The sequence below is a fragment of the Pantherophis guttatus genome, chromosome 1 (genome assembly GCF_059756535.1).
Source record: "Pantherophis guttatus breed Tessera chromosome 1, ASM5975653v1, whole genome shotgun sequence".
Lineage (NCBI taxonomy): Eukaryota > Metazoa > Chordata > Lepidosauria > Squamata > Colubridae > Pantherophis > Pantherophis guttatus.
This window is the reverse complement of record NC_142063.1, coordinates 23,328,275-23,351,931: the sequence shown is the minus strand read 5'-3', so window position 1 is coordinate 23,351,931 and position 23,657 is coordinate 23,328,275. Positions and strand designations below refer to the sequence as shown.

Genomic DNA, 23,657 nt, shown 5'->3' with positions numbered 1-23,657 from the left:
CTTGAATAATCCAAATTGACTTAATAAATATGCATGAGTAAATTGTAAAATGAGGAATCAACCTCCGTTTTCTACGGATGGTATTCAAGTAGATTGTTCTCAAAATAAATATGATATCTTCAAGTTCAAGGAAGTAACAAAACACAGCCACTTGAAATAGAATCATTACAAGCATTCTATAGTTTTAGGTGATGTGAATTTTTATGCAAATTTGTTTGAACTTACAGGCTTGACTTCTTTATTTTTATTCATCAAATTTATATGCCCACCCATTTCACGAAAAAAGTGACTTTGGGCGATATACAATAAGATTATAATTATAAACAGCTAACATAGAATAAAATAATTATTATTTTAAAAATTAAATTAAAATTTGAAAAATAAAAATCACAAAGGCTAAGAGGGGACTGCAGATGTAAACAAGAATAGAGCCACCTCAGTACCTCACCCGTTCTCAGGAGCTCCCAGTCCTAACGGCATAACCAGGTTTTGAGGGTCTTCCAAAAACTCAATAGAGAGGCAGGCAGCCTCATTTGGGGGAGGAAGGGTGGCGGGTGGGGAGGAGAAGGATATCCATAAGGTGGATGCCATAGTAGAGAAGACCCTTCTCCTAGGACTATCAAGTGTAGCTGCCTAGCAAATGGGATTTCTAGCAAACCTCTTCTGCCATATCAGTTATAATCAGGGAGAGGCAGACCCTCAAATAACGCAGCCCCATGCCGTTTAGGACGTTAAAGGTCAAAATCTTGAATTGGATCCCGAAGCAGACTGGCTGTTGTGGTTCGCCAGCAGCCTGCGGAGCTGGCAGCGGAGTCGGACAGCGATGAGGCTGAGGAAGAACATGGGCCAGTCCTGGAGGTGGGGAAGAGGCAGAGATGGGGCCAGGACCATCGGGGAGTGATGTGCGGACTCCGGAGCCTCCAGAGGCTGACAGTAGAGAGGCAGAGGAACAAGAGTAGCCTGTTCCTAGTGCATGTATGAGAAGAGCTGCCAGAAGGCAAGAGCAGCTAAAGCAAAGAGGACGACTTGGGAGTAGGACCAAGAGATGATTGGCCCCTCCCATAAGGCTTAAAAGACCAGCAACTAAGTTTAGGAAGGCCGGAAACAGGACTATTTCCAGCCCCCAGAAGGCCTACAGAGCCTGGGGAGGCCATTTTCACCCTCCCAGAGGCTCAAGGAAAGCCTCCAGAGCCTGGGGAGGGCAAAAATGCCCACCCCAGATGGTGCAGGAGGCTGACTAGGCTACGCCCACCATAGTCATGCCCACCCAGCAGAGAACCCATTGCTAAAATTTTGAAGCCAACCCCTGGTCCTACTCCTTTTTTGTACACTTTTCTTCCTCTTTTTTATTTTGGTTAGGGTTGAATTTATGTTTTTGTTTTGTTTCATTTTGTTTTGTTTTACTATTTTATATTTTATTTTCTATGATAAAACAATAAATTTAATAACACTAATTTTAAAAAAGAATATGAAGTCCTCTGTTGCTGCTGGTGGGAAAAGTGCTATCCTGGCCTGCCAATCAGGCAACACAGTTCAGCCAACAAGCCTTCTCCAAAGAAAAGAATCTAGGAAAGGGGTGGGTGCTAACTTCCTGCAGGAGAATAGGTTGACTCCCTATTCTAAGGGAGTAGGCAGGCCCTTAGATATTGGAAGACTGTTATGTCACCCCTAATCCTTCTCTTTGTTAGACTAGACATACCCAGTTCCTGCTATGTTTTAGCCTCCAGTCTCCTAATCATCTTTGCTGCTCTTCTCTGCACTGTTTTTTGTATCGTGGTGACCAAAACTGTATTTCAAGTGTTACTAAGGCATTATAAAATGGCACTAATATTTCACATTATCTTGATTCTATTCCTCTATTGGTGCAGCTTAGAACTGTGTTGGCTGTTTTGGCGGCTGCAGCACACTACTGGCTCATATTTACATGGTTGTCCACTAGGTAGGAGTCCAAGAACCAGTGTAAGGTTTTCTGCCTAAGCAGGGGGTTGGACTAGAAGACCTCCAAAGTCCCTTCCAACACTGTTATTCTGTTCTGTTCTGTTCTGTTCTGTTCTATGATCCATCTCACTATTACTGCTATTGGGCCAGATAGCACCTATTTTATAACTGTGCATTTGTTTTTTCTTGCCTAAATATAGAGCCTTACTTTTTTCACAACTGAATTTCATTTTGTTGGATAGCACGAAGCGGCCTTCTCTATAACTTCCACCAGGTCTGGGGTTCAGCAAATGTGGCGGGCATAGCAAACATAGCCAATTCAGTCTATCCTCTTAGAATACAGCCCAAATGAGTCCAAATCCCGGTGCAGGTCCAAAATCATTCCGGTCTCCATCCATGTAGCTGCCAATTCAGAGATTCCCCTAACAATCCATAAAATCCATTAAAAAAAAAAGCACTCTACAAGGACAGATTTTCTAGGACTCCAACTCTCTATGCCGTTTTGCTTCTTTCCCACACTTTAACCCTTCCAAGTGTAAAGAGAATTTTTTTTTTCTTGAGAAAGGGGGCCTGCAGCATTACTATTTTGCTCTATCTTCTACTTGAGGTTGTGACCCTAATTTGCATTTAGATGTAGGTAGCTGCTCAGGAAGGAAATGTTTTGTGTATCCTATGATGAGCCCTGTATCCTGACCAGAATTCTGCTCTTTCTTTCCTCCTTCTATTAGGCAGAAATTACTGAGGGATCTCTGGAAAGATTTAACATTCTGCTCAGGATGAACTTCTGAACAGCTTTTGCTGCCTCCTTGTGGTGCTTCTTGGTTTTGTATCTCTACAATCCCTCTGGCCACACTTGGGAACTGTTATCAGAAAAAGAGGCTGTTTCTAACTGACAACATTCAGCTATTGTCTTTAGCTGAAAGACAACACCCATGAGAAGGGCTGTGGTGTATCAGGAGACAGTAAGGAGATTATTGGGAAATGTCACATTTTTAGTGTAACTTGTGGACCAGGTTTGGGTGTGGTTGGAGAATTTGGAAAACACAAAAGAAGGCTAAAACACTTGGTTGAGTCATGTTAAATACAAACAAGAGTCAGATTTCTTGTCTTTTTTGCTGCAAATATTTATTGGAATCCAGCTTACGTGTCAAACACAAGCAAAACAATTCCAGAATAAGAGAAAGTTGTCTCAAGGCAATACATTGTTAAGAAAAAGTTGTTGCTTAAAGAAGTAATCACTCCCCCCTTTGACTCTGTTAAATATTTGGAGTCTGCCTTGTTAAGAAAAGTCAATGAGTACTTGAGAGAATGCATAATTCCCAAGTAACACTTGGCATTTGTGAAGTGCCTTCATCTTTGTTAGCTAAATATTCTTCTAGCTACATTATGAAAAATATTTGAGGTAAATATCTTTTTCCTTTTTACGATGGATAGACTGAATATCTCCATAATTGCCCAGAAAGAAAGTGGAGGTCTCCAATGTTCCTTGAATAATCCTTCTGATTTTTCAAAACATTTCATCGTTTAGAAAAGGCAGAGAAGAAAGACAGCTATACTGAAAAAGCTATTCTCTCTGCTATCTTTTAAGATACCTTGGGAATGGCATTCCCAAAATTCTCAGCCAATATGGGAAAAGTTAATTTATGACCATAAAGTCAGTTTTTAGGGGCATTAATTGAATTGGCATTCCTTTCCTAAAAGAATCCCAAATCTACCACCTTTTTACATATATCAAATGAAAGACTTTTATCCACACACATTGCAGAGAGATTATTTAACAGTAAGTGCAGAAGTCAGCAAAGTCAAATCTGATAGTTCTCAAGGCAATGATGACAGAAAGAACAGGCATTTCAATTAAATATCTGCTGGCAGATGAAAAATAGATGTTGAATTGCAAAAAGGACACTTCTGTTTTCTATCCTATCCCCTACTGAGTTTGATTTCTTCATGGAAACAGATGGAAAAACTATACGGATATTTATGACACTGAATGATCAATCTTCATTTGAAATTGTATTTGCTATTGATCTGTCAATGTTACAACTTCAGAAGCTGCTATCTTCCTAACATCCGATCCATTTGAGGTTGCCAACAATCGTCTAAAAACAACTAACACATGAGTCAGTGGCTCCTGGCATTTTCTGAATTTCTTGCACTTCAATTTCTTGAATTTCTTCTTTTCAGAAGCCCTCAAAATTGCTACTGAAATTTAGCAAGCAAATTGCCAAACAAAAGAGAGGTGCTATTTTGTCCTATTAAATGCTGGTCAAAGACTGTAATAAAGATGTTTGATTTCTGCTGATTATCAGCAGGAAGCAAAACAAAATATGTGTAAAACAATTGATAGGTTTATCATATCCCCCCAAATTAAATATACATACAAAGAAAGGTACATAAAATGAAGTCACCAAAATCCCAGTCTCACCTCCTTTTTTATTGTAGCTTTGATACCCCAAAAGTGCAATCTCTGTCCTCCCAAAATTGCCCACACTTGATTTAATCCTATGGCATAATAACAACCTGAATCCTTGTCATGCTTTTATTCAACAAGGCACATGACAAATAATCTCCATTTGCACAAATGACTGACACAGCTCAGGAGCCACAAATCCTTTTCACTGTGCTACATTTATAGTAGCCATTGAAGAAAACAGTATGAAAATATGAAACATGGTGTGACGGGAGTCATGAAACAAAAAGACTGCTTACATATGTGTAACAGTGGCAATTGCATGATGCTACACAACAGGTCAGATACCACACAGAAACACAGCTCCTCAATGCAGATGGCACAGCAAGCCTCAGTGTGTACTTGTTGGGCTTCCTTCTTCAGTGAGGTTTTTGAAATCCATGGACAATGCCATCTCCTCAGCCAGTGGGGGTCTCCGCCATTCTTCCCGGGTTAAGATGTAACCCACAACTGCCCCAAAAGCTATTATTAGGAGGCCCAAGGTGTTGGCAAGGATTCCTTCAGAGACAAAGAGGTTGTAGGTATCCCTGCAAAAACAGAGGGACAATATTAATATTCCACACTTCAACTCATTTTCCTCAATAAATCAATGGACAAGTGTAACAGTATGTCTTTGACTCATTTCTTCAATTGAGTTCTCTTTATCTAGTTGTACAACTTGTATGGAGAACAGATTACATTCTGGGTCATATTTATGCAGAAATATTGAAAAGTCAAAAAGGTTCACAATATTTGAAGCAATATTTTATATATTTGGGTTGTTTACTTCACAGCTCACCCCAACCATTCTTTCATCCATTCATTCATTCATTGTACAATGCTTATAAAGTTGTTCCAAACACAACCAATTCTGACTCTAATGGCAGAAACTCCGTGGAAGGAAGAAGAATCAGGGAAGAAATGGAGCCAGGTAAAGGAAATGTTAGGACAAAAAAAAATCACCATTTTGATTTCAACAATCATCATCTCTGAAAATCTCCAAGGAGATATAGCTAGTCCTCAACAGGGAACAGGCTAATGATGCAAGTATTTGATCAAATGTAGTGCCATAAATCCAAAAACCCACCATGAAAAGAGTCTGGCAATAGCATTTCCCACCAGATGTGCTCCAGATATACTGAACTGCATAAATTCCCAGGCAACATAGCATTTGGCTGGTTGGAAATAGTAGTCCAACTGAATTTTATTTACTTATTTATTTATTATCAGATTTATATACCGCCCTTCTCCCGGAGGACTCAGGGCGGTGCACAGCCAAAGTAAAAACATAAATACAAACATTAAAATACAGTTAAAAAGATATATATGTGTTTGGCCCCATAATTAAAAAACAATAACAGGTCTGTTGAATTGTAGTTCAACAGACCTGAAGAATCTAAGATAATGAGAAAGGATAGTCTGGCTCTCCGTGAAAATTAAGCAAGTAAAGTCTAAAACAATAGCACATATTTAACAAGTCTTTGGCCTCAGTGCTACTCACAGAGAAAGATGTTTGGAAATTCAACAAGTGTATAGAAAGAAATAACCCACTTAGAAAAAATACTGTATATAGTTTACATCTATATACATCTAGATGAAAGACAATTACCATATAAAACATTTGCAAAAAAAATGCTGAGAGAAGAGATCACAAATATTCTCACCCAGGTAGCGGCTACTCAATCACATGACATAATGAGATGGTTTATAGATCTCTTAATTTGCTGAGTTTTTGGCTCCAACATGCAAAACCTCAGTTAACGATTTAAGATAGGGAAGAATATTTGAGGGAAACACTTTGGGAAAAGTGCAGAGAAGAGCAACTAAGATGATCAAAGTCTTGGAGACTAAAACATATGAAGAACGGTTGCAGGATTTGGGTTTGGCTAGTCTAGAGAAAAGAAAGGGTGACATGATAGCAGTATTCCAATATTTGACAGGCTGACCCAAAGAAGAGGGGGTCAAATTATTCTCCAAAGCACCAGAGGGCAGGACAAGAAACAATGGTTGGAAACTGATCAAAGAGAGAAGCAGGAATTAAGGTGACACTTCTTAACAGTGAGAACAATTAACCAGTGGAACAGCTTGCCTTCAGAAATTGTGGGCACTTCATTACTAGTCTACTATTCTATCCCTAATATAAATGAGCATCAGGAGCTGGACAAACTGAAACATTATTTTCCAGAATGTCTGGATTATTTATTTTCCATAAATCTGAATTATACAAGGCAGTTTATATCAGCCATAAGTAACTATTTATATTTCATATTTTTGCTCTCAGCTTAGTATCTCAGCCTGCTCTCAACCCAGAAAAATCTAAGCTGAGTAAAGACCCAACAATCATCAAACCAATTTGGTCTAGTTTGGTCTAGTAGTTAAGGCAAGTGGTTGAGACAATTTGACCTAGTGGTTAAAGCATCAGCCTAGGAACAAGGAGTGTGAGAATTCTACTGCCTGAGGCATGAAAACCAATGAGTATCCTCAGGCCAGTCACTTTCTCCTAGTCCACTCTCTCCGTTTCACAGGGTTGTTACTGTGTTCAAAATAGGGAGAAGGAGTATTATATATGTTCGTTGCCTTTTGAGTTATTTATAAAAATAATAAAGGAAAGATAAAAATAATAATAAAAAACCTGGTCTAAATATAAACACTGTGTAGGCATACGTTAACAAAAGCATAACTTGCTTTATTTTGAAGAGTAGCTGTTCCAGAATACCCAACAGAGCAGTAGCAATGGAAAGGATGAGGAGGAAGGCTCCAAAAAAAACATGCTGTGGTTTGTATCTACTGCGGATTGAGAATGATGCTCCAGGGAAGAGGAAGATGTAAAATCCAAATAGCCACTGAAGAGGGAAACAAAGCAGAATTCAAAAATTACAAATACCACATCTATAGCAGTTCAACTCTTCCATGGAACTTAAGCTTACTTTCTCTAGATCTTGACTAAAGTACCAGAAGTATCACCAATCACAAAATAAAATCCTAATGACTGCAAGCCCTGTTAATTTCAACATAGAGGTTCATATTACCCCACAATTTGAAAAAATCTCTTTCTGTAAAAACTTAAAAGTAACTGTGGATTGGATGAGATTTTAACTATTTTACAGGTAATCCTTGATTTATAACCACAATTGACCCAATATTTCTCTTGTTTTAAGTGAGACAGTTACTAAGTGAATTTTGCTCCATTTAATGACCTTCCTTGCCACAGTTGTTAAGTGAATCACTGCACATGTTAAGATAGTAACAACTGGTTGTTAAGTGAATCTGGCTTCCCCATTGATTTTGCTCGTAAGAAGGTCATAAAAGTAGATCACATGAACTCAGGACACTGCAACTGTCATAAACGTGAATTGTTGCCAAGCATCCAAATGTTGATCAGGTGACCACAGGGATACTGTCACGATTGTAAGTGTGCAAAATGATCATAAGTCACTTTTTTCAGTGCTATTGTGACTTTGAACCGGGGGTGAAATGCTATCGCTTCGTTCCAGTTCGGGCGAACTGATAGTGATAAAAACTACCAGGTCAGGTGAACCGGTAGTAAAAAAAAAAGCTACTGGGTTGGGCGAACCAGTACTTAGCTATCAGTTCAGTTGAACCAGCAGTTTTAAAAGCTACCAATTTGGACGAACTGGTAGTTTAAAAAAGCTACCAGTTCCTTCTAACCGGTATTTCCGATGATCAGCTGTGCAGCAGGGTTTAGCTTTGCTAGAGAGAAGGAAATCCTGCTTTCTAGCAAAGCTAAACCCCACGCCACAGCTGATCCCCCCCTCTCGCTTCTACTTACCTTCCCAAGCCTCCTTTTGGCATGTACTGCGCATGCGCATGCGTGCAGTACACGCCAAAAGGAGGCTTAGGAAGGTAAGTAGAACAGCAGGGGGGGAGATCAGCTGTGCAGCACAGTTTAGCTTTGCTAAAAAGCAGGAAATCCTGCTTTCTACCAAAGCTAAATCGTGTGCCACAGCTTCGCTTCTACTTACCTCCCCAAGCCTCCTTTTGGCATGTACTGCGCATGCACATGTGCACAGCACATGCCAAAAGGAGGCTTAGGAAGGTAAGTAGAGCCTGGTAGTACAGTGGTCTAAAGCACCCTGTTATTAAGACCAGCTGCCTGCAATTACTGCAGGTTCGAATCTCGCCAAGGCTCAAGGTTGACTCAGCCTTCCATCCTTTCTAAGGTAGGTAAATTGAGGACCCAGTTTGTGTGGGCAATAAGCTGACTTTGTATAAATATACAAAAGGATGAAGGTTATTGCTTAGCACATTGTAAGCCGCCCTGAGTCTCCGGAGAAGGGCGGCATGTAAATCAAATTAAAAAAAAAAGTAGAACAGCGGGGGGGGGGAGACCAGCTGTACAGCGCGGTTTAGCTTTGCTAAAAAGCAGGAAATCCTGCTTTCTAGCAAAGCTAAATCGCGTGCCACAGCTGATCCCCCCCTCGCTTCTACTTACTTTCCCAAGCTGTCTTTTGGCGCATGCTGTGCATGTGCATGTGCACCAGGGTGTGTGTTTGGTGCATGGCGTGCATGTGCATGCAGCGTATGTTTGGTGCGCAGGCCGCAGGGCGCATGCACAGCCAGCGAACCGGTAGCAAACCGGTTCAGATTTCACCACTGCTTTGAACGGTCACTAAACAAATGGTTGTAAGTCAAGAACTACCTGTAGTCCATCATGCCATTTCTCACCATGTTTCGGGGAAGGTCACAAGTAAGGCAATAGGTTATCCTACATTCTTCTGTGTTGTTATTGATCCTTCAGTGGAATTAGTAGAAACCATCCAATGCTGTATTGTGTTTGTATCAGTCTAAGCTTCTTTAGAAATCATTGAGGTCACCACTCTAATTTATTAGAGCTTCAAAATATCATTGTTATGGAATAATATACAGCTTTGTCATTAAGCTTTTAGAACTCAAAAATCAAATTTAATTAGGAAAAAAAGATGGCTATAAAATATAAGCACCCAACTGTTAACACTATTTAAGACCAAGTCAATGAGGGGAAAGTGTCCTTTGAAAACGACATGAAAGAAAAATATGTTCAATCACGAAGAGTATAAAATAATCCTAATAAACCTAGAATAAGAACCTAGATAAAATTGCCAAATTATATTGTTCCTAATCCAACTGAACCATGTCATGCTTCACTGTTTGTGTTTCCTAGCAGTACCAGATCCGAAAGAAAATTTGGCAAGTTTAAAGGTGGCATCGTCATTATGGACTGCAAGAAGAAATTAAATATACAATTTGTCTAACCTACTGGAGAATTTATTTCCAAGTGGAATTAAATATAGGGACAATTTCATCATAAAATTGCTGGTACAACAGCACATGATCCAGACAGCAACTGTGCAGAATAGCAGGGACAAAGTGACCCTGTAAAGTGACAACACTGGTATCTTTCTTCCAGCAAGGCAGTGGGTTAAAACTTGCTAGGATAAAGGCCCAAAAAATATTTTGCAGGAAGAAGATTACAGAGCTGTTTAGCCAAAGTAAAAGATTTACTTAGGTTTTCCTTCTCAAACCAAAGGAAACGCCTAACATGATCTCTCTGCAAACCATTTACTGATTGGCAATTTCTTTCACTGTGCGGAAAAACGAAGAATGCGGGGCTATTAGAACTAGGTCAATATATTCTCTCTTTTTTTTTCCCCTCCAAGTTCTTCTTAGAAGCTGAATCAAAAAATTTAAATGATGTCAAGGAGAATAGGCCCTCAGAGATGAATGTATGGAGCAAGTTCCGTATTTTGCACTATTACAAACGACATTATAACTCAAGTCTGCACTGCATACATGGAATGAGAAATTTTTTGCTTTAACACACAATTTTTACATTCATTTACTCTTAACATTTGGCATTGAATGGCCTATTCTTGAATTTTGGAGAGGGTGTTTCCAAGCCTATTTCACTATCTTTTTACCATCCTGAATAATTTAGTAACATGTTCACACTTGGTCACTATACTGCTCGCTACCAGTTCATTTAGATCAGGGGTGTCAAACTGAAGGCCCGTGAGGTGTTTAAATCTGGCTCACAGATTTAATATATATTAAATCTGTGGATTTAATATATATATAAGGACCAGCCCGCAGTGCCTCTGGCAGCCAAAATGGGGTGGGGGGGCATTTTTGGGCCTGGATGGCCTCCTGCAGCACTTTGCTGGCCAAAATGGGGTACAAGGGGGCCACAGACAGCCCCCCCATGCCCCATTTTGGCCAGCAAAGTGTGGCAGGAGGCCGTCCAGGCCGAAAACGGGGCATGGTGTGGTCGTGGGTGGGCACCCTGCGGCCCATTTTGGCTGGCAGGATGCTGCAGGAGGCGTCTTTCCTATCTCCCTCCCCCCACCCCAGCCAGCCCATGGAGAAGTACAATGCTGATCTGCCCTCGAAGAAATCTAGTTTGACACCCCTGATTTAGATTAAAAAACATCGCTTCCACGTGAGACTCCTATAGGAGCTCATTTGTGATAAGTGGTCAAGCTACTGCCAGCCACTCAGGCAAAGCTGTTCCTGGTGATCACAAATCTTTTCTGAAGGAAAAAAATATAATGCAGTTGAAGTTGGTATAAACTAGAATATTCTCAAGTATGGCTCAGGTGACGCACACTTTTTGTGGGGAATAAAGAATAAAAACCTGATAAGGATCTTTCTAAATTTGATGAATGGGCAATAAAATAGAAATGATCCTTAAATGCAAAGACATAGAAAATGGGCATTGAGACAAAACATCCTCATTCTACACGTAAAAACTTTCACAGATTGCATTAAGAAAAAAATATAACTCATTATAGTCCAAGGTATGAAAATTGCTTTTACCATTCTTTCCTGAGGATCTAGGCTTACAAAAACCATTTGATAGCGTGGAAGAAGTCCCTTCAGGCAAAATAACAAAATATTGACTTAAATATTTATACCTGAAGGTACACCAAAAGAAGTTCATTTTAAATGCCCCCTATTCAGTGGTGGGTTGCCCCCGGTTCGGACCGGTTCGCAAGAACCGGTAGTAAAACCGATGGGAGGCTCCGCCCACTGACCCGGGCGTCATCATAGGCAATCTGTGCATGCGGGCACGATGCGAGCCAGTAGTAATGGTAAGTAGAACCCACCCCTGCCCCTATTTGATGTTTCACCACCTCAATGCAACTTCCTTCCTTGGCCCAGATTTCAAATAAAAATCTAAAAGAGGAGAGCATCCTCAGACCAGCTAGTCTACTTCCCTGCCTTCAAGCTTTTCATTAAGCAGATATTCTCTAGGGCAGAAGTATGTCCTAAAAGGCATTTAGGTAACTCCAAGCATGCTCACTCCACAAGCCCACTAGGTGCAATAAGCCCACCTCACCTGTGCGAAGTAGAAGCCAAATGCAATGATGCCACACCAGCTGTGCAGGCTGTACATATCTGGAAAACCTTGATTCTTGTGGTGCTGGAAAACAGCAATCAGACCTAAAGGGAAAGACGGCAGGCAAATTCCTTAGAAAACCCCCATTCTCTTCTAACCTACCACCATCTTCTCCATAATGTTGAGATAATGACTACTCTAGGAATAGTTGGGAAATAGAAGAATAGCAGGTCCACCATTATCTGGGGTGATGAAAATGGCCCTTGGCATTCCAAATCTTTCCAAGCCAGAAAACATCTTCCAAAATCCATTTTGTCTTTGGGAGATATTGTAAGACATCTTCTTCCCCCAACAGTAACTCGGGGCCAGGGATAGGAGAGGGATTTTCATTGCAATCTTTAAATATAGGCTAAAGATTGGATTTGAGTTATACAGAAGGACAACTTCCAACCATGTGTGAAGAGAAAAATTCTAATAGAAAGAGCAATTTGATTGTTGCCTAAAAGATATAGGCGCTTCTTCATTGGATACGTACAACTCAGGGGTGAAATTCAGAAGGTTCTGCCAGATTCTGGAGAACCGGTAACGGAAATTTTAAGTAGTTCGGAGAACAGGCAAATACCACCTCTGGCCGGCCCCAGAGTGGGGTAGGAATGGAGATTTTGCAGTATCCTTCCCCTGCCATGCCCACAAAGTCACGCCCACCAAGCCACGCTCACCAAGCCACGCCCACAGTACTGGTAGTAAACAAAATTGAATTCCACCACTGGTACAATTGGCTAGACAATAATCTATCCTAAAGGCTGTTATTTGGATTTCTGCACTGAGCAGAAGGTTGGACTCAGTAATGATCAACTTGAAGGAATTTTTAGCAGAGACCCCATGTAGCGACATGTTATCCATCCCCCTCTTAGCAAAGTTTCCCTCAAGTCAAATTCAACTCCTAGCAAATATGCATATATATACTGTATATATCCCTCCGTTTGCCTTGGTAATGATATTAAATAGATTCCCACTGGCTTTTTTTTTATTCCCAGGCAAAAGTGGCAAAAGAGACCTGTTTCTTTTCCCTCTTTTTACAATATAAGAATGGAGGACACACTGCACAGAGAAGTATCGGCGCAAGCTGCAAAGAAGCCGCCAGTTGCACTGTTATGAGAGGAAAATGGCAGGCAGGCATAGTCTCACTTTGCTGTATACCACCCTAACCACTCCAGTAGAAATACGCTTTTAAATAGGTAAAGAAATGCTGCCCAATGGTTTCACCTTCACGAGCAGCAGAAAATGTTGCATCTATGGCAGAGGTGGGTTCCAGCAGGTTCTGACCAGTTCTGGAGAACGGGTAGCGGAAATTTTGAGTAGTTCGGAGAACCGGTAGTAAAAATACTGACTGGCCCTGCCCCCGTCTATTCTCTGTCTCCCAAGTCCCAGCTGATGGAGAGAAAATGGGGATTTTGCAGTAACCTTCCCCTGGATTGGGGAGGGAATGGAGATTTTACAGTACCCTTCCCCTGGAGTGGGGTGGGAATGGAGATTTTACAGTACCCTTCTCCTGCCACACCCACCAAGCTATGCCCACCAAGCCATGCCACGCCCACCAAGCCACGCCCACAGAACCGGTAGCAAAAAAAAATTGAAACCCACCACTGATCTATGGCTAACTATAGAATAACACTGAAACAGAAGTTCTCGAGTAATCTGGCAAGCCTCGTCTCCTCTCGGGAGCCTAAGAGCCATAAGGAACATCAGTGATGACCTTTGGAAACAAGTGTGTGACAGAAGGCTCCCAGGCAGGTTCATTGTGCCTTACCAACCAACGCAATGATGAGTGCAAAGAAATGGATCAGCCCATGCAGGATCTTCGTGGAATGCTTGCTCTCGTTCCTGAAGACACGGTAAACCAGAAGGGCTGGAGGATAAGAAGAGGAAATAGGAATGAGGTGGGTGGCTGGTCAGTTCCCCTTGCTTCCTTATTCTCCTGCCCAAATTGAATGCAGTCTTTGGGCTATTAAGCAAAAAGCATTTCAACTGATCCAACTGACTTTCAGACGGCCATAATTTGAGCTGCTTCGGGGTTTTTTAATTATTTGTTTTATGTGTTTATGCATATCAGTTTCACGTGCTCAAATTAGAAGCGTGAGATTTGAATATTTGAAATAAATATATGCAGCCAAGAGGGAACTTAAGACAGCAGTAGCTACGCAGTTCCCATTCTACAGGCTACCTGACTGATTTGAGAAAAGATGGATCATGGTTGTCAATGGCAACAGCAAGGAGGGGTGTAAACGCAGCAGGAGATCGCCAGAGGAGGCATACCGGGGACTCCATAGACTGAACACAGGTGCATAATTTTTCTGCGCGTGCAGATTGAGGGTCTCTGTGCTCCAACTGCTAACTCTCTTGCCTTCCTGCCTTCCTCTTGCTCCCTTTCCACAGATTAAAAAATCCACACTGGATTGCATGAAGAGCAGAAAATAGTCTGCTTATCCCATAAGCATCAACAATGACCAGAATGTTCCTGGCTGTTTCCCAGTGTCTTTGTCCCTTGCTTGCTCCTGAATCATTAGAAACTGTATGTCAAGTAGGCAAGTGAAATGATTCTTAGCAATGTTATAAAAGGGACAGTGCACCTGATGCACTCTTGTCTGTCCAAATATGGGCAAACATAATTTTCTTTTCAAAATGGCAAATGATTTATAAGGAACTCTTTCCCCCATCTAACTCTGGATCTGGGTTCAGCTCCTTTTAGGATATGCTCTATAGTAACTAGAGCTGTTTTTTTCTATCGAGGCGCCTGGTCTACCCCAACATGTGGGAGGGAGCATACTGCTTCCCTTTCGCCTTTCTGCTCCAGTTCAGGAGCCCTCAAGCAGTCGCATTCACGACAAACCATTTATATTTCACTGATAAAGAAATAAAGGGAGACTAGTATAGATCTATTTCAAGCTGCCCAAGTTCGAATCCAAATAAGGGTATGGCTAGCTGATGAGAGCTAAATAGCTTGAAATAGATCTATAGTAGTCTCCCTTTATTTATCAGCGAAATATAAATTTTATATATATATATATATTATATATATAACTATAACTGTAACTGTAACTATAACTATATATGTATGTATGTATGTGTATATGTATATATATATATATATATCGGGGTGAAATGCTCCCGGTTCGGACCAGATCGCCCGATCCGGTAGCAATGGAGGCGGGTGGTTCAGAGAACCGGTAGATGAGTTGCCTGATTGGCAGAGGCTTTTTTAAAAAGTCTCTGCCGATCAGGCAACTCAGCTTGGATCGTCAGAGGCTTTTGAAAGCATTTTTTTACAACCTCTTCGCCGAAGAGGTTATAGAAAAAATGGTTTTAAAAGTTAAAAAAAATTGGCCACGCCCACCCAATCACATTACCCCACCACCAAGCTATGCCCACAGAACCGGTAGTAACAAATTTTAGATTTCACCACTGATAGATATACATACACTATATATATAAAACTATAGTAGTTACTATAGTCGTAGAGTCAAGAGTGACTAGCACATATGTGCGAGGGGAACCTTTACTATAGTAACTGATTCTCTAAAAAGTATATATATACACACACACACACACGTGGAAACAATTAGGAAAAACTTCGAAATACAGTATATATTAAGCTGTCAAAAGTTATAGCTAGCTGCTAAGCCAAATCATAACTGGGGTCCCCAACTGGAAGGAGGGGAGACCCAGCTGGAAGGCCTTCTCATTTGTGGGAGAAAGCAAAAGGTCACAGCCAGTTTACCCCATTTCAAATTAGGACTCCAGCCACACCCAATTGTGTCTCTTCCCTTGGATGACAAACTTCATCCACATGCCTTGCATGTGATAGCTTCCTATCAAAGCAGAGCTGTCATTTCTTTCAAATCTCTTACCATCTCCTTGAAGAAACACCATGCCAATGACCATGCACAGGGGGTGGACATTAAACAGTAGTTGAGAGCTGTCCCAGGCAACGCCACCTCGATACTGTCCGATCCAGGCTGCCATCACCGTGATGACAGCAAGGCCCAGGATCTGTGAGGCGGCCACGACATAGGTCAGTCCAATGGGGCTTGCGGGCCTGGCAGGAGTCTCATCCATCTTCAGGAGTTTTCCCAAATGAATCTCGAGCTGCCAAATTTGGAAAAGAGGGGGTAGGGAGAAAAATCAACATCCAAATTTTTTTTCTCCATCTTGTCCCATTATGGATTTTTCTTCCCTCTCCTGGATTAGAAGGCCAAATGGGGGAAAGAATATTGAGCAGAATAAGGAGAATAAGATCCCTTACTTCTTCACATCATCTTTTATCTTTATCTTTTATTGCTTGTACTGTAATTTGTTTGTTTGAGCCAACCAGAGTCACTGAGAGTTAGGTGGCATCCGTGGTGGGATTCAACCAGTGTAATAACCGGTTCGCTGAGCGCGCGTTTTGTGTCCATGGTACATTTGAATTCAGCTCTAAAATTTACCTTCTATTGCAGCCCCAGTGAGTAAAACAGATCAGGGGCGGCAATCCAGTCTGCCGCGACGATCAGCTGGGCTTCAAACAAAGGAACTAAAGGTTAAGTAAAGCGCAGAGGTGGGCGGGCCGGTTCGCTCCCAACTGATTGTTGGAGCTATTGATTCGCCCGAACCGGTCTGAACCGGTAGAATCCCACCGAGTGGCATACACACAGGTAGTTCTCGACTAACAATCGCAATTGAGCCCAAAATTTCTGTGGCTGAGTGAAACATAAGTAAATTTTGCCCCATTTTATGACTTTTCTTGCCACAGTGGTTAAATAAATCACTGCAATGGTTAAGTTAATAACAGGGTTGTTAAATGATTCTGGCTTCCCCATTTGATTGTCAGAAGATCGCAAAATGTGGTGACACTGCAACCATCATAAATATGAGTCACAGGCCGAATGCGACCCGTGGGCCTTGAGTTTGACACCTTTGGTCTAGAAGTTTTAGGTGGAAGTGCATGAAATACAGTGTTGTTGTTTTTCAGGAAAACTGATAGCCAGAAACAGCCGCCCATTTATTGAAGGTGGGGAGAAAAATATGGTTGGAAAGACACAGTGCATGACAGAAGGACTGATACTAAAAGATCTTTATCAGTGAGCCACACAATTTCTAGTCAGAGACAGAAGTTTTATTGAATTAAAATACCTAACCAGATTAAGATAATTGCATTAGTCTTGTTTCTGTTTCTGGCAAATGCCAGCTCCATGCTGTGCAGCATAACCTTCAGGGTAAAAATGAAAAAAAGATGTAAAGAATCAAAACCTGGAAAAACAGTGACATTACTAAAAGCAATTCATTAGTACCCAAACTGAGGGGGACTGGCCTTCTTCACCACGACCTCACATAATGTGCGATGGTGAAAGTGCTGGACTAGGAGCAGGCAGACTCGGGTTTAGGTCTACCGTCAGCCAGGAAATATCATTGGTTGGCTCTAAGCTAGTCACTTGCAGCTCAACCAAAATCACAGAACTGTTATTGCAGGGAAAAGAAGAAGAAAGAAAAATGATGCATTCTGCTTTGAGCTCTTGAATAAAATGCGGGCTGTAAATCTCATAAAAGCATGCGTAGGATTAGGCAACATTTTTTTTACCCTGGGGGGGCACATCTGAAAGTATGAGATGTCCAGGCATTATTATGAAACATAGCACATTTACTAAAACCTAAAATGCTAAAAATGCTTGTGGCTTTTCTATCCGTGGAGGTTGCTCTCATATTCAGTCTCCTTCCTTCCTTCCTTCCTTCCTTCCTTCCTTCCTTCCTTCCTTCCTTCCTTCCTTCCTTCCTCCCTCCCTCCCTCCCTCCCTCCCTCCAACCCTCCCTCCCTCCATCATTTTGAACTTCTGAAGGGGAGGGGAAATAAATGGGGGGATGTGGTTGTAAGATGCCCCATATACCATATTTTTCGCACTATAGAACACACTTCCCCCCCCAAAAAAAAGTGGGTGGAAATGTTTGTGCATTTAAGAGAGTGAATATTGTAGTGGGTGGAGGGGGGGTTGGTGCCACCGCCGCCTATCACCACTGCCACCATTTGCCGCTGCCAGGGAACACTGGAGCCTTCACTGCCGAGCAGCTGATCGGCAGTTGGATCAGCCTCCCAGAATATCGCCAATCAGCTGTTCTAGGTGGCGGGGATCATTACTACCATTCGCCACCACCACAAATGGCAGCGGTGGTGATAGGCGGCAGCAATCAGCAGCAACAAACAGCAGCAATGATAGATGGCAGCAATAGGCAGCGGCAATCCCCGCCGCCTAGAACAACTGATCAGCGGTATTCCGGGAGGCCGATTCAATAGCCAATCAGCTGCTCGGCAGCAAAGCTCCAGTGTTCCCCAGCGGCGGCAGCAGCTCAGCTCAATTGACCAATGGTGGGCGCAATGGAGCGGAGCCCAGACGAGCCATGTGCTGGGGCTGTGATAATGTGCTGAAGCTGACCAGGCTGTTTGTTGTTTGCTGCAAGAATGCTAGCCAGATGAATACCAGATGGATGCTGGGAGGCAGAGGCAGATTTTTTTTCTTGTTTTCCTTCTCTAAAGCTAATGTGTGTTTTATGGTTCAGTGAGTCTTATAGTGCGAAAAGTATGGTACATATGTGAGCTGCAGTCACTACCAATCGTATGAGATGCCCTTGTGAAGGTAACAAAACATTCACAGCAAGCTGAATTGACCCACAGTGATGAGAAAGAAGAAAAATCAGTCAGGAACCATGTGGCCCAGTAAACCAAATTGTTTATATTCAGTGAGCCTGTCTCCAAAACAGTGTGGCTACGAAGCTGACCTAGCAGGAAGGGATAAATAATTAGAAAGTCATCCAGATGGGTTTATCAAAAACAATCCAATATCATGCTGCAATTTACACTGGATCTGTTCTAATTTTGTCTTGTCTTTGAAATGTAATAGGCCAGAGGTATATAATTTGAGGTTCTGCTTTTGATCAGGGCTGCCCAGCAAGTTGCCAATGCTTGCTGGGAGCCCAGCGTATGTTGATTTATAATTTGCATGTTAATACATTTATGTTATATCTTTAAAGTAATTTGATTGCTTTGAGCCATCCAGGCTTGGGCCATAATAGTGTCCTTTTAGGTGCCAAAATTTTACTTCTAACCACACTCAGCCTCCATCATGCCTAATCATTTTATTAATTTAATTGCCCGTAAAGTAAGACATCCAATGTAGAACTTTACATGACTGATGTGTATAGATGGGTCACTTATTCCCCTCTCTTCCTGTACTCCCTTCCCTTATTCTAGTAGTAAAGCATAAACAACAGAAAAGCAGGTAGAGCAAAGGAGTAGCTACATTTGGAAGGGAATAATGTCAGAGACAGGCAGAGTAGAAAAGAAAAATCCTGTTTAAATTTTAGGGAAAACAGTTACATTCAACAGGCAAAGGACACAGAGAGGAAAACACAACTATCAACAAGAATTGAAAGAATAAAGGCCCTCTGGAAAATGACACTTTTGAGCAATTTGCCTTGTCATGCTTCCCATCTAAAGATCTGGCATTAATATGGTGACGCCATAAGAATCAAAGCTGATTTATCAGCCCCCTTTTTTTCATTGGGGAAAGCAATGAGATTTTTTTTCTCCTAAAATACATGTATTAAGTCTGTTTCCAGTTTTTGGTGCCATTATTCGAAAGGCACTAGGAATGGCTTAAAGATGGGTAACAATATATTATTTAAGGGATGCCTACACTAGTCCAATGATACAGCAAATACATTGGATAATCTTCCCCCTTACTTGGATAGAGAGAACCTGGATTTCTCACTCGCCTTTCCCTTTCCTATTTAATCTGCTCAACCCAGAGGAGGAACCAACCTAGAATTAAGGAGAAATTTCCTGACAGAATGATCAGTGGAACAACTTGCCTCTAGAAGTTGTAGGTGCTCCAACACTGGAAGTTTCTGAGAAGAGATTGGACAACCATTTGTCTGAAATGGTATAGGATCTCCTGCTTGAGAAGGGGATGGGTTAGGAGATCTCCAAAGTCCCTCCCAACTCTGTTATTTTGTTATATACTTGAATATGGGGAGTGACCAGGACAGTACAAAATACAAACCATGTGGTACTTTGGCTGTCCAAAAGATTCCTCTCTGATGATTGCAAACCACATTTTTCATTTAGGATTCCATTATGAAATTATATGGACAAAGGAAATTAATTCCTTCCTTCCTTCCTTCCTTCCTTCCTTCCTTCCTTCCTTTTTCTCTTTGCAGCTCTCTTCTTTCTTCTTTATCCTTCCTGACTTTTGTTTCTATTTGCATTATATATTATAACAAACTTTAATAAAAAATACCAAAAAAATGAATTATACGGACAAATATAGAAAGTCCAGGGGAGATCACATATCCAAAGCAGCAGCGCAGATGGGAAATGAAACCAAGAAATGGGAAAGATGTACTGGTATATGCACACACACAGAAAGACTTCAACAGAAAGCTAAAGATAATATGAATCATTGTCCCAATGGTATTCCATACTGGATAGAAAACCACAATATGTTGCAAAGGTATGTCACTTACTCATTGGTAAATTAAAGCAATCTACTAAAAGTAGAGTGGAATATATCCAGTAATCTTCTTAGCTAATAAAAGAACAGGATGGTATCTTATTTTAAAAATCAAGAGAATCATTCCTAAAGATTAATATTGCAAGTTGCAACATGATCAATAGCAACAAAATCAAAACCAAGGAGAGCAGGATGTACTGGGTTGTAGACCAAGAGTTAATAATATATTATTATTCCAAAACATTGCAGACTAAGTCCACCTCAATATGCTTCTCTGGCTCTTATCTATTTTTAAAATACATCACATTTATTTTTCTAAAACTGCAATTCCCTACTATATCATTTAGATAATCAACAGGTTTCTTCCTGTGTATTGCTTCTCTATCCATTAGCAGTATAATGAGAAAAAATACAGTAGATGTAAAAAAGATATTCTTTTATTCAGGATCTTTTTCAGAGATGAGACAAGATAGAAGACCCACTGAAATTCACTGTTTTAAAGGATCAATGGGATTAATAATTTTAAAAATATAATCTCAAGAATTATTTCAAGCACCAACCTTCAGCCTCCTTTATATTAACACGAATGCCAGTAAGATTCAAATGGGCAACTGGTTTCCTTCATATTAAACACAACGAATTGTTGCAACCCTGTAATAATTTTGGAAGCTTTAGAACAAAGGTAAGCAAGCAGAAATAGTAGCAAGAAGCTTTCTGGTAAATCCATGTTTTTTTATCTGGTTATATTGCCATTGGCCATCATTTTCATTGCCATGGCAATGCTTTTGCAGTCACAGGAGGTTCTTAAAGTTCCTATTATGCTCATTAAGAATAAAAAGAACCTCAGGCCCTATTTGCCATTGATTTCACATATTATAAAAGAATGGAGAATTGCACTGGCAAGAGGTGCAGTGAGAAGGAAATTAGGACTAGGGTCAAATTAATTTCCTAGGTTTCTCAAAGTCATTAAAAGGGTTGATTTTTATTGCCTCCACTATACATACTACCCTAGATCTTTTAAACCTGATCTCTATTGTCAAATGGCAAAAAAATAATTGCAATATGCCAGGAAGAAAAATAAGCAAAAAAGTCTCTATTCCATCTGCCCCACCTTCATTTTCGAAAGCAATATGTTTAAAGATTAAGAAGACTTTAGGAGGTGAAGTGTCAACAGTGCACACTAGACTTTCTTGTTCACAAGCCAGAAATAAAACAAACAAAATTGAGATACTTGGTACCAGTCGTTTCGAATTTTGAACCTTTAATCACTTCCTTTAAACTCAGGCCCGACATCCATTCTCATTCATCCCCCTTTTGCAAATTCATTTAACTTTTATACCAGAAATTACATATGCTGCTGGACTACTATTGTCTTTCCTCACCATTCTGTTACACTATTCAATTGACTCCCAATAGGTAGGATGCAGTTTATGAAACACTTACTTTTTTACGAGATCTCAGTTCCAATTCCGGGGGGGGGGGACACCTCCTCGGTGCCTAGCTCAAGATATCTTTTACCCAAGCAAATCAGAATCAAATTCTGTAGACAACCTTCCTCTTCCTTCACTGTGCTGATGACTCATACTAATCGCTCCTCCTGTCACTCCAGTTTCAGAAAGAGCACCTGGAGCAAAATTGATCATTAAACTCTACAGCAGACAGACAGTAACTTGTAACCTTTTCTGGACTGGGCAACCCAGAAGTTTACAGGTTTCTGTTCCTTCCTCATCCATTTCCTTTCTTCTGGTCTCCAAGCAGAATCTTATATTTAATCTTTTCTCCCAGCCAGCATTTATGTTGAACTCAGTCAAGCATTTGAGATGGTTTTGTAGGAGAAAACTGTGTTCAGGTAAATTAAGGCTTCCATTCTTAAAATGTGGCAGCCTTGGTTAGCTGATCACAGCTGCTAAAGTTTAGGGCTCCACCTTTAGCTAACAGTGACTCCACTTAATTTTTATCCACCCTTAGGAGGAAGGAAATGAGTAAAGGACAAAGGAACATACTTTTTTCCAAATAACAAAGAAATCGAGTAAGAGACCAAGCACAATCAGGGAAAAAGAAGCCCATAGAATAATTCAAACTGCATTTCACTTACTGCTATTTGAACAGAGTTTCCTTACCTGGTTTTTAAAAAGTTGCTCTACAACTTTATATATGCCAGCAAAGCAACTGTCTTGTGATCAGATATCTCAGCAACAATGTGCATGATTTTCCTGTGCCTTCTTTCAGAAAAAAAAAGGTTTGCTTGTTTTTCAGAAGTTGCATAACTTATTTATGTTATTATTAATATTAATCTTGTGAGTGGTGTCCACGGTTAAGTTTTCCTAAGCAAATGGGGTGAGAAAGGTATCTCAAACAAGTACATAAAAATCAATGGTGGCGTGTTTTTTTAATTATAAGTCCTGGCTCAGTTTAGCGTGTCAGATTCATAATTGGCAAGCGTTAATTGTACACAAAAGATTTTTCTTCACTTTCAGGAAAATCTCTTGTGAACTGCTGGCTTATACCCCTTCCACGCTTGGACTGGACTAGTCTCAAATATGTCAATCATCACGGATCACCGTGCTAACTACCAATCAAAGCTGAAATAAATGAAAAAGCCACCTTGTATCTTGTTTCTCAGCGCAGATGGAGAACAAGAAAGCCAGCGATGCGACCACATTGAGAAAAGAAAAGCATAATTGTGAAGTCCTCCTCATCAAAGAATGTTGATTCAGGACAGTTCTATCTCACCCTTTTCAAGCTGAAACGCACATGTGATTTTTTTTTTCCCCTGCCTCCCTGGTTAGATTCTCACAACAACCCCGCAGGGTAGACTAAACGATCGAGGGCGTGGTTTTTAAAGAGAGCAGGAAAGGTGGCAAGACGACAAGAGGTTTGCGGGTTAAGGGAAGGAGGCTCTCTCCCATCCAGTTACACCTGCCGAGCACGTGAGGACTCACCTCACCTGGAAGTGGCTTCAGCTCCCGCAGACCAGCCAGCCAGCAGCACCTGTCGCCCCGCTGAGCCTCCCCCCCCCACTCCGATTCCCAATAGTCCTCCCCAACGGCGACCGACCCACCTTGCGTTTCCTGCGGATGGAGAGGAGGACAAAAGAGCCACGTTGCCACAGAAACCCCAGCAAAATTGCACTGTGCTGGGCGAGAGAGCCAGCAGGAGAGAGAGAGAGAGAGAGAGAGAGAGAGAAAGAGAGAGACCGAGGCGGGCGCAATTGGGAGGTTCCGGCCTGAGCTAAGCGGCTGGCGGGACGCTCGCGCCTTGGGGTCCCTAAAATCGCCCCGGGTGGCTTGTCCGCCCCAACTCCCCAATCCCTTTGTTATTGTTGTTGTTGTTGTTGCTGTTGTTGTTGTTGTGTAATAGCTTTCTAAGGGGCTTGGCTTGTTCTTTAGTATCAGAG

At 41.3% G+C, this 23,657-nt stretch overlaps 1 protein-coding gene across 5 annotated transcripts; it reads right to left on the bottom strand.

Annotated features, from left to right (window-relative positions):
• Positions 1–3,349: 3,349 nt before the first annotated feature.
• Positions 3,350–23,449, bottom strand: CYB561 (cytochrome b561). 5 transcript variants are annotated; one of them, XM_034437514.3, is made up of 6 exons: positions 23,322–23,449; positions 15,632–15,869; positions 13,534–13,632; positions 11,724–11,827; positions 7,073–7,230; positions 3,350–4,935 (listed from the first exon to the last, which is right to left on the bottom strand). In XM_034437514.3, the coding sequence occupies exons 2-6, from the start codon at positions 15,837–15,839 to the stop codon at positions 4,740–4,742; spliced, it is 765 nt and encodes a 254-aa protein (XP_034293405.1). In that variant the 5' UTR covers positions 15,840–15,869; positions 23,322–23,449; the 3' UTR covers positions 3,350–4,739. The 5 variants fall into 5 exon arrangements, with proteins under 5 accessions (XP_034293405.1, XP_034293407.1, XP_034293408.1 ...); XM_034437516.3 differs by lacking the exon at positions 23,322–23,449 and adding an exon at positions 23,203–23,285; XM_034437517.3 differs by lacking the exon at positions 23,322–23,449 and adding an exon at positions 22,381–22,454.
• Between the last annotated feature and the right edge of the window lie 208 nt (positions 23,450–23,657).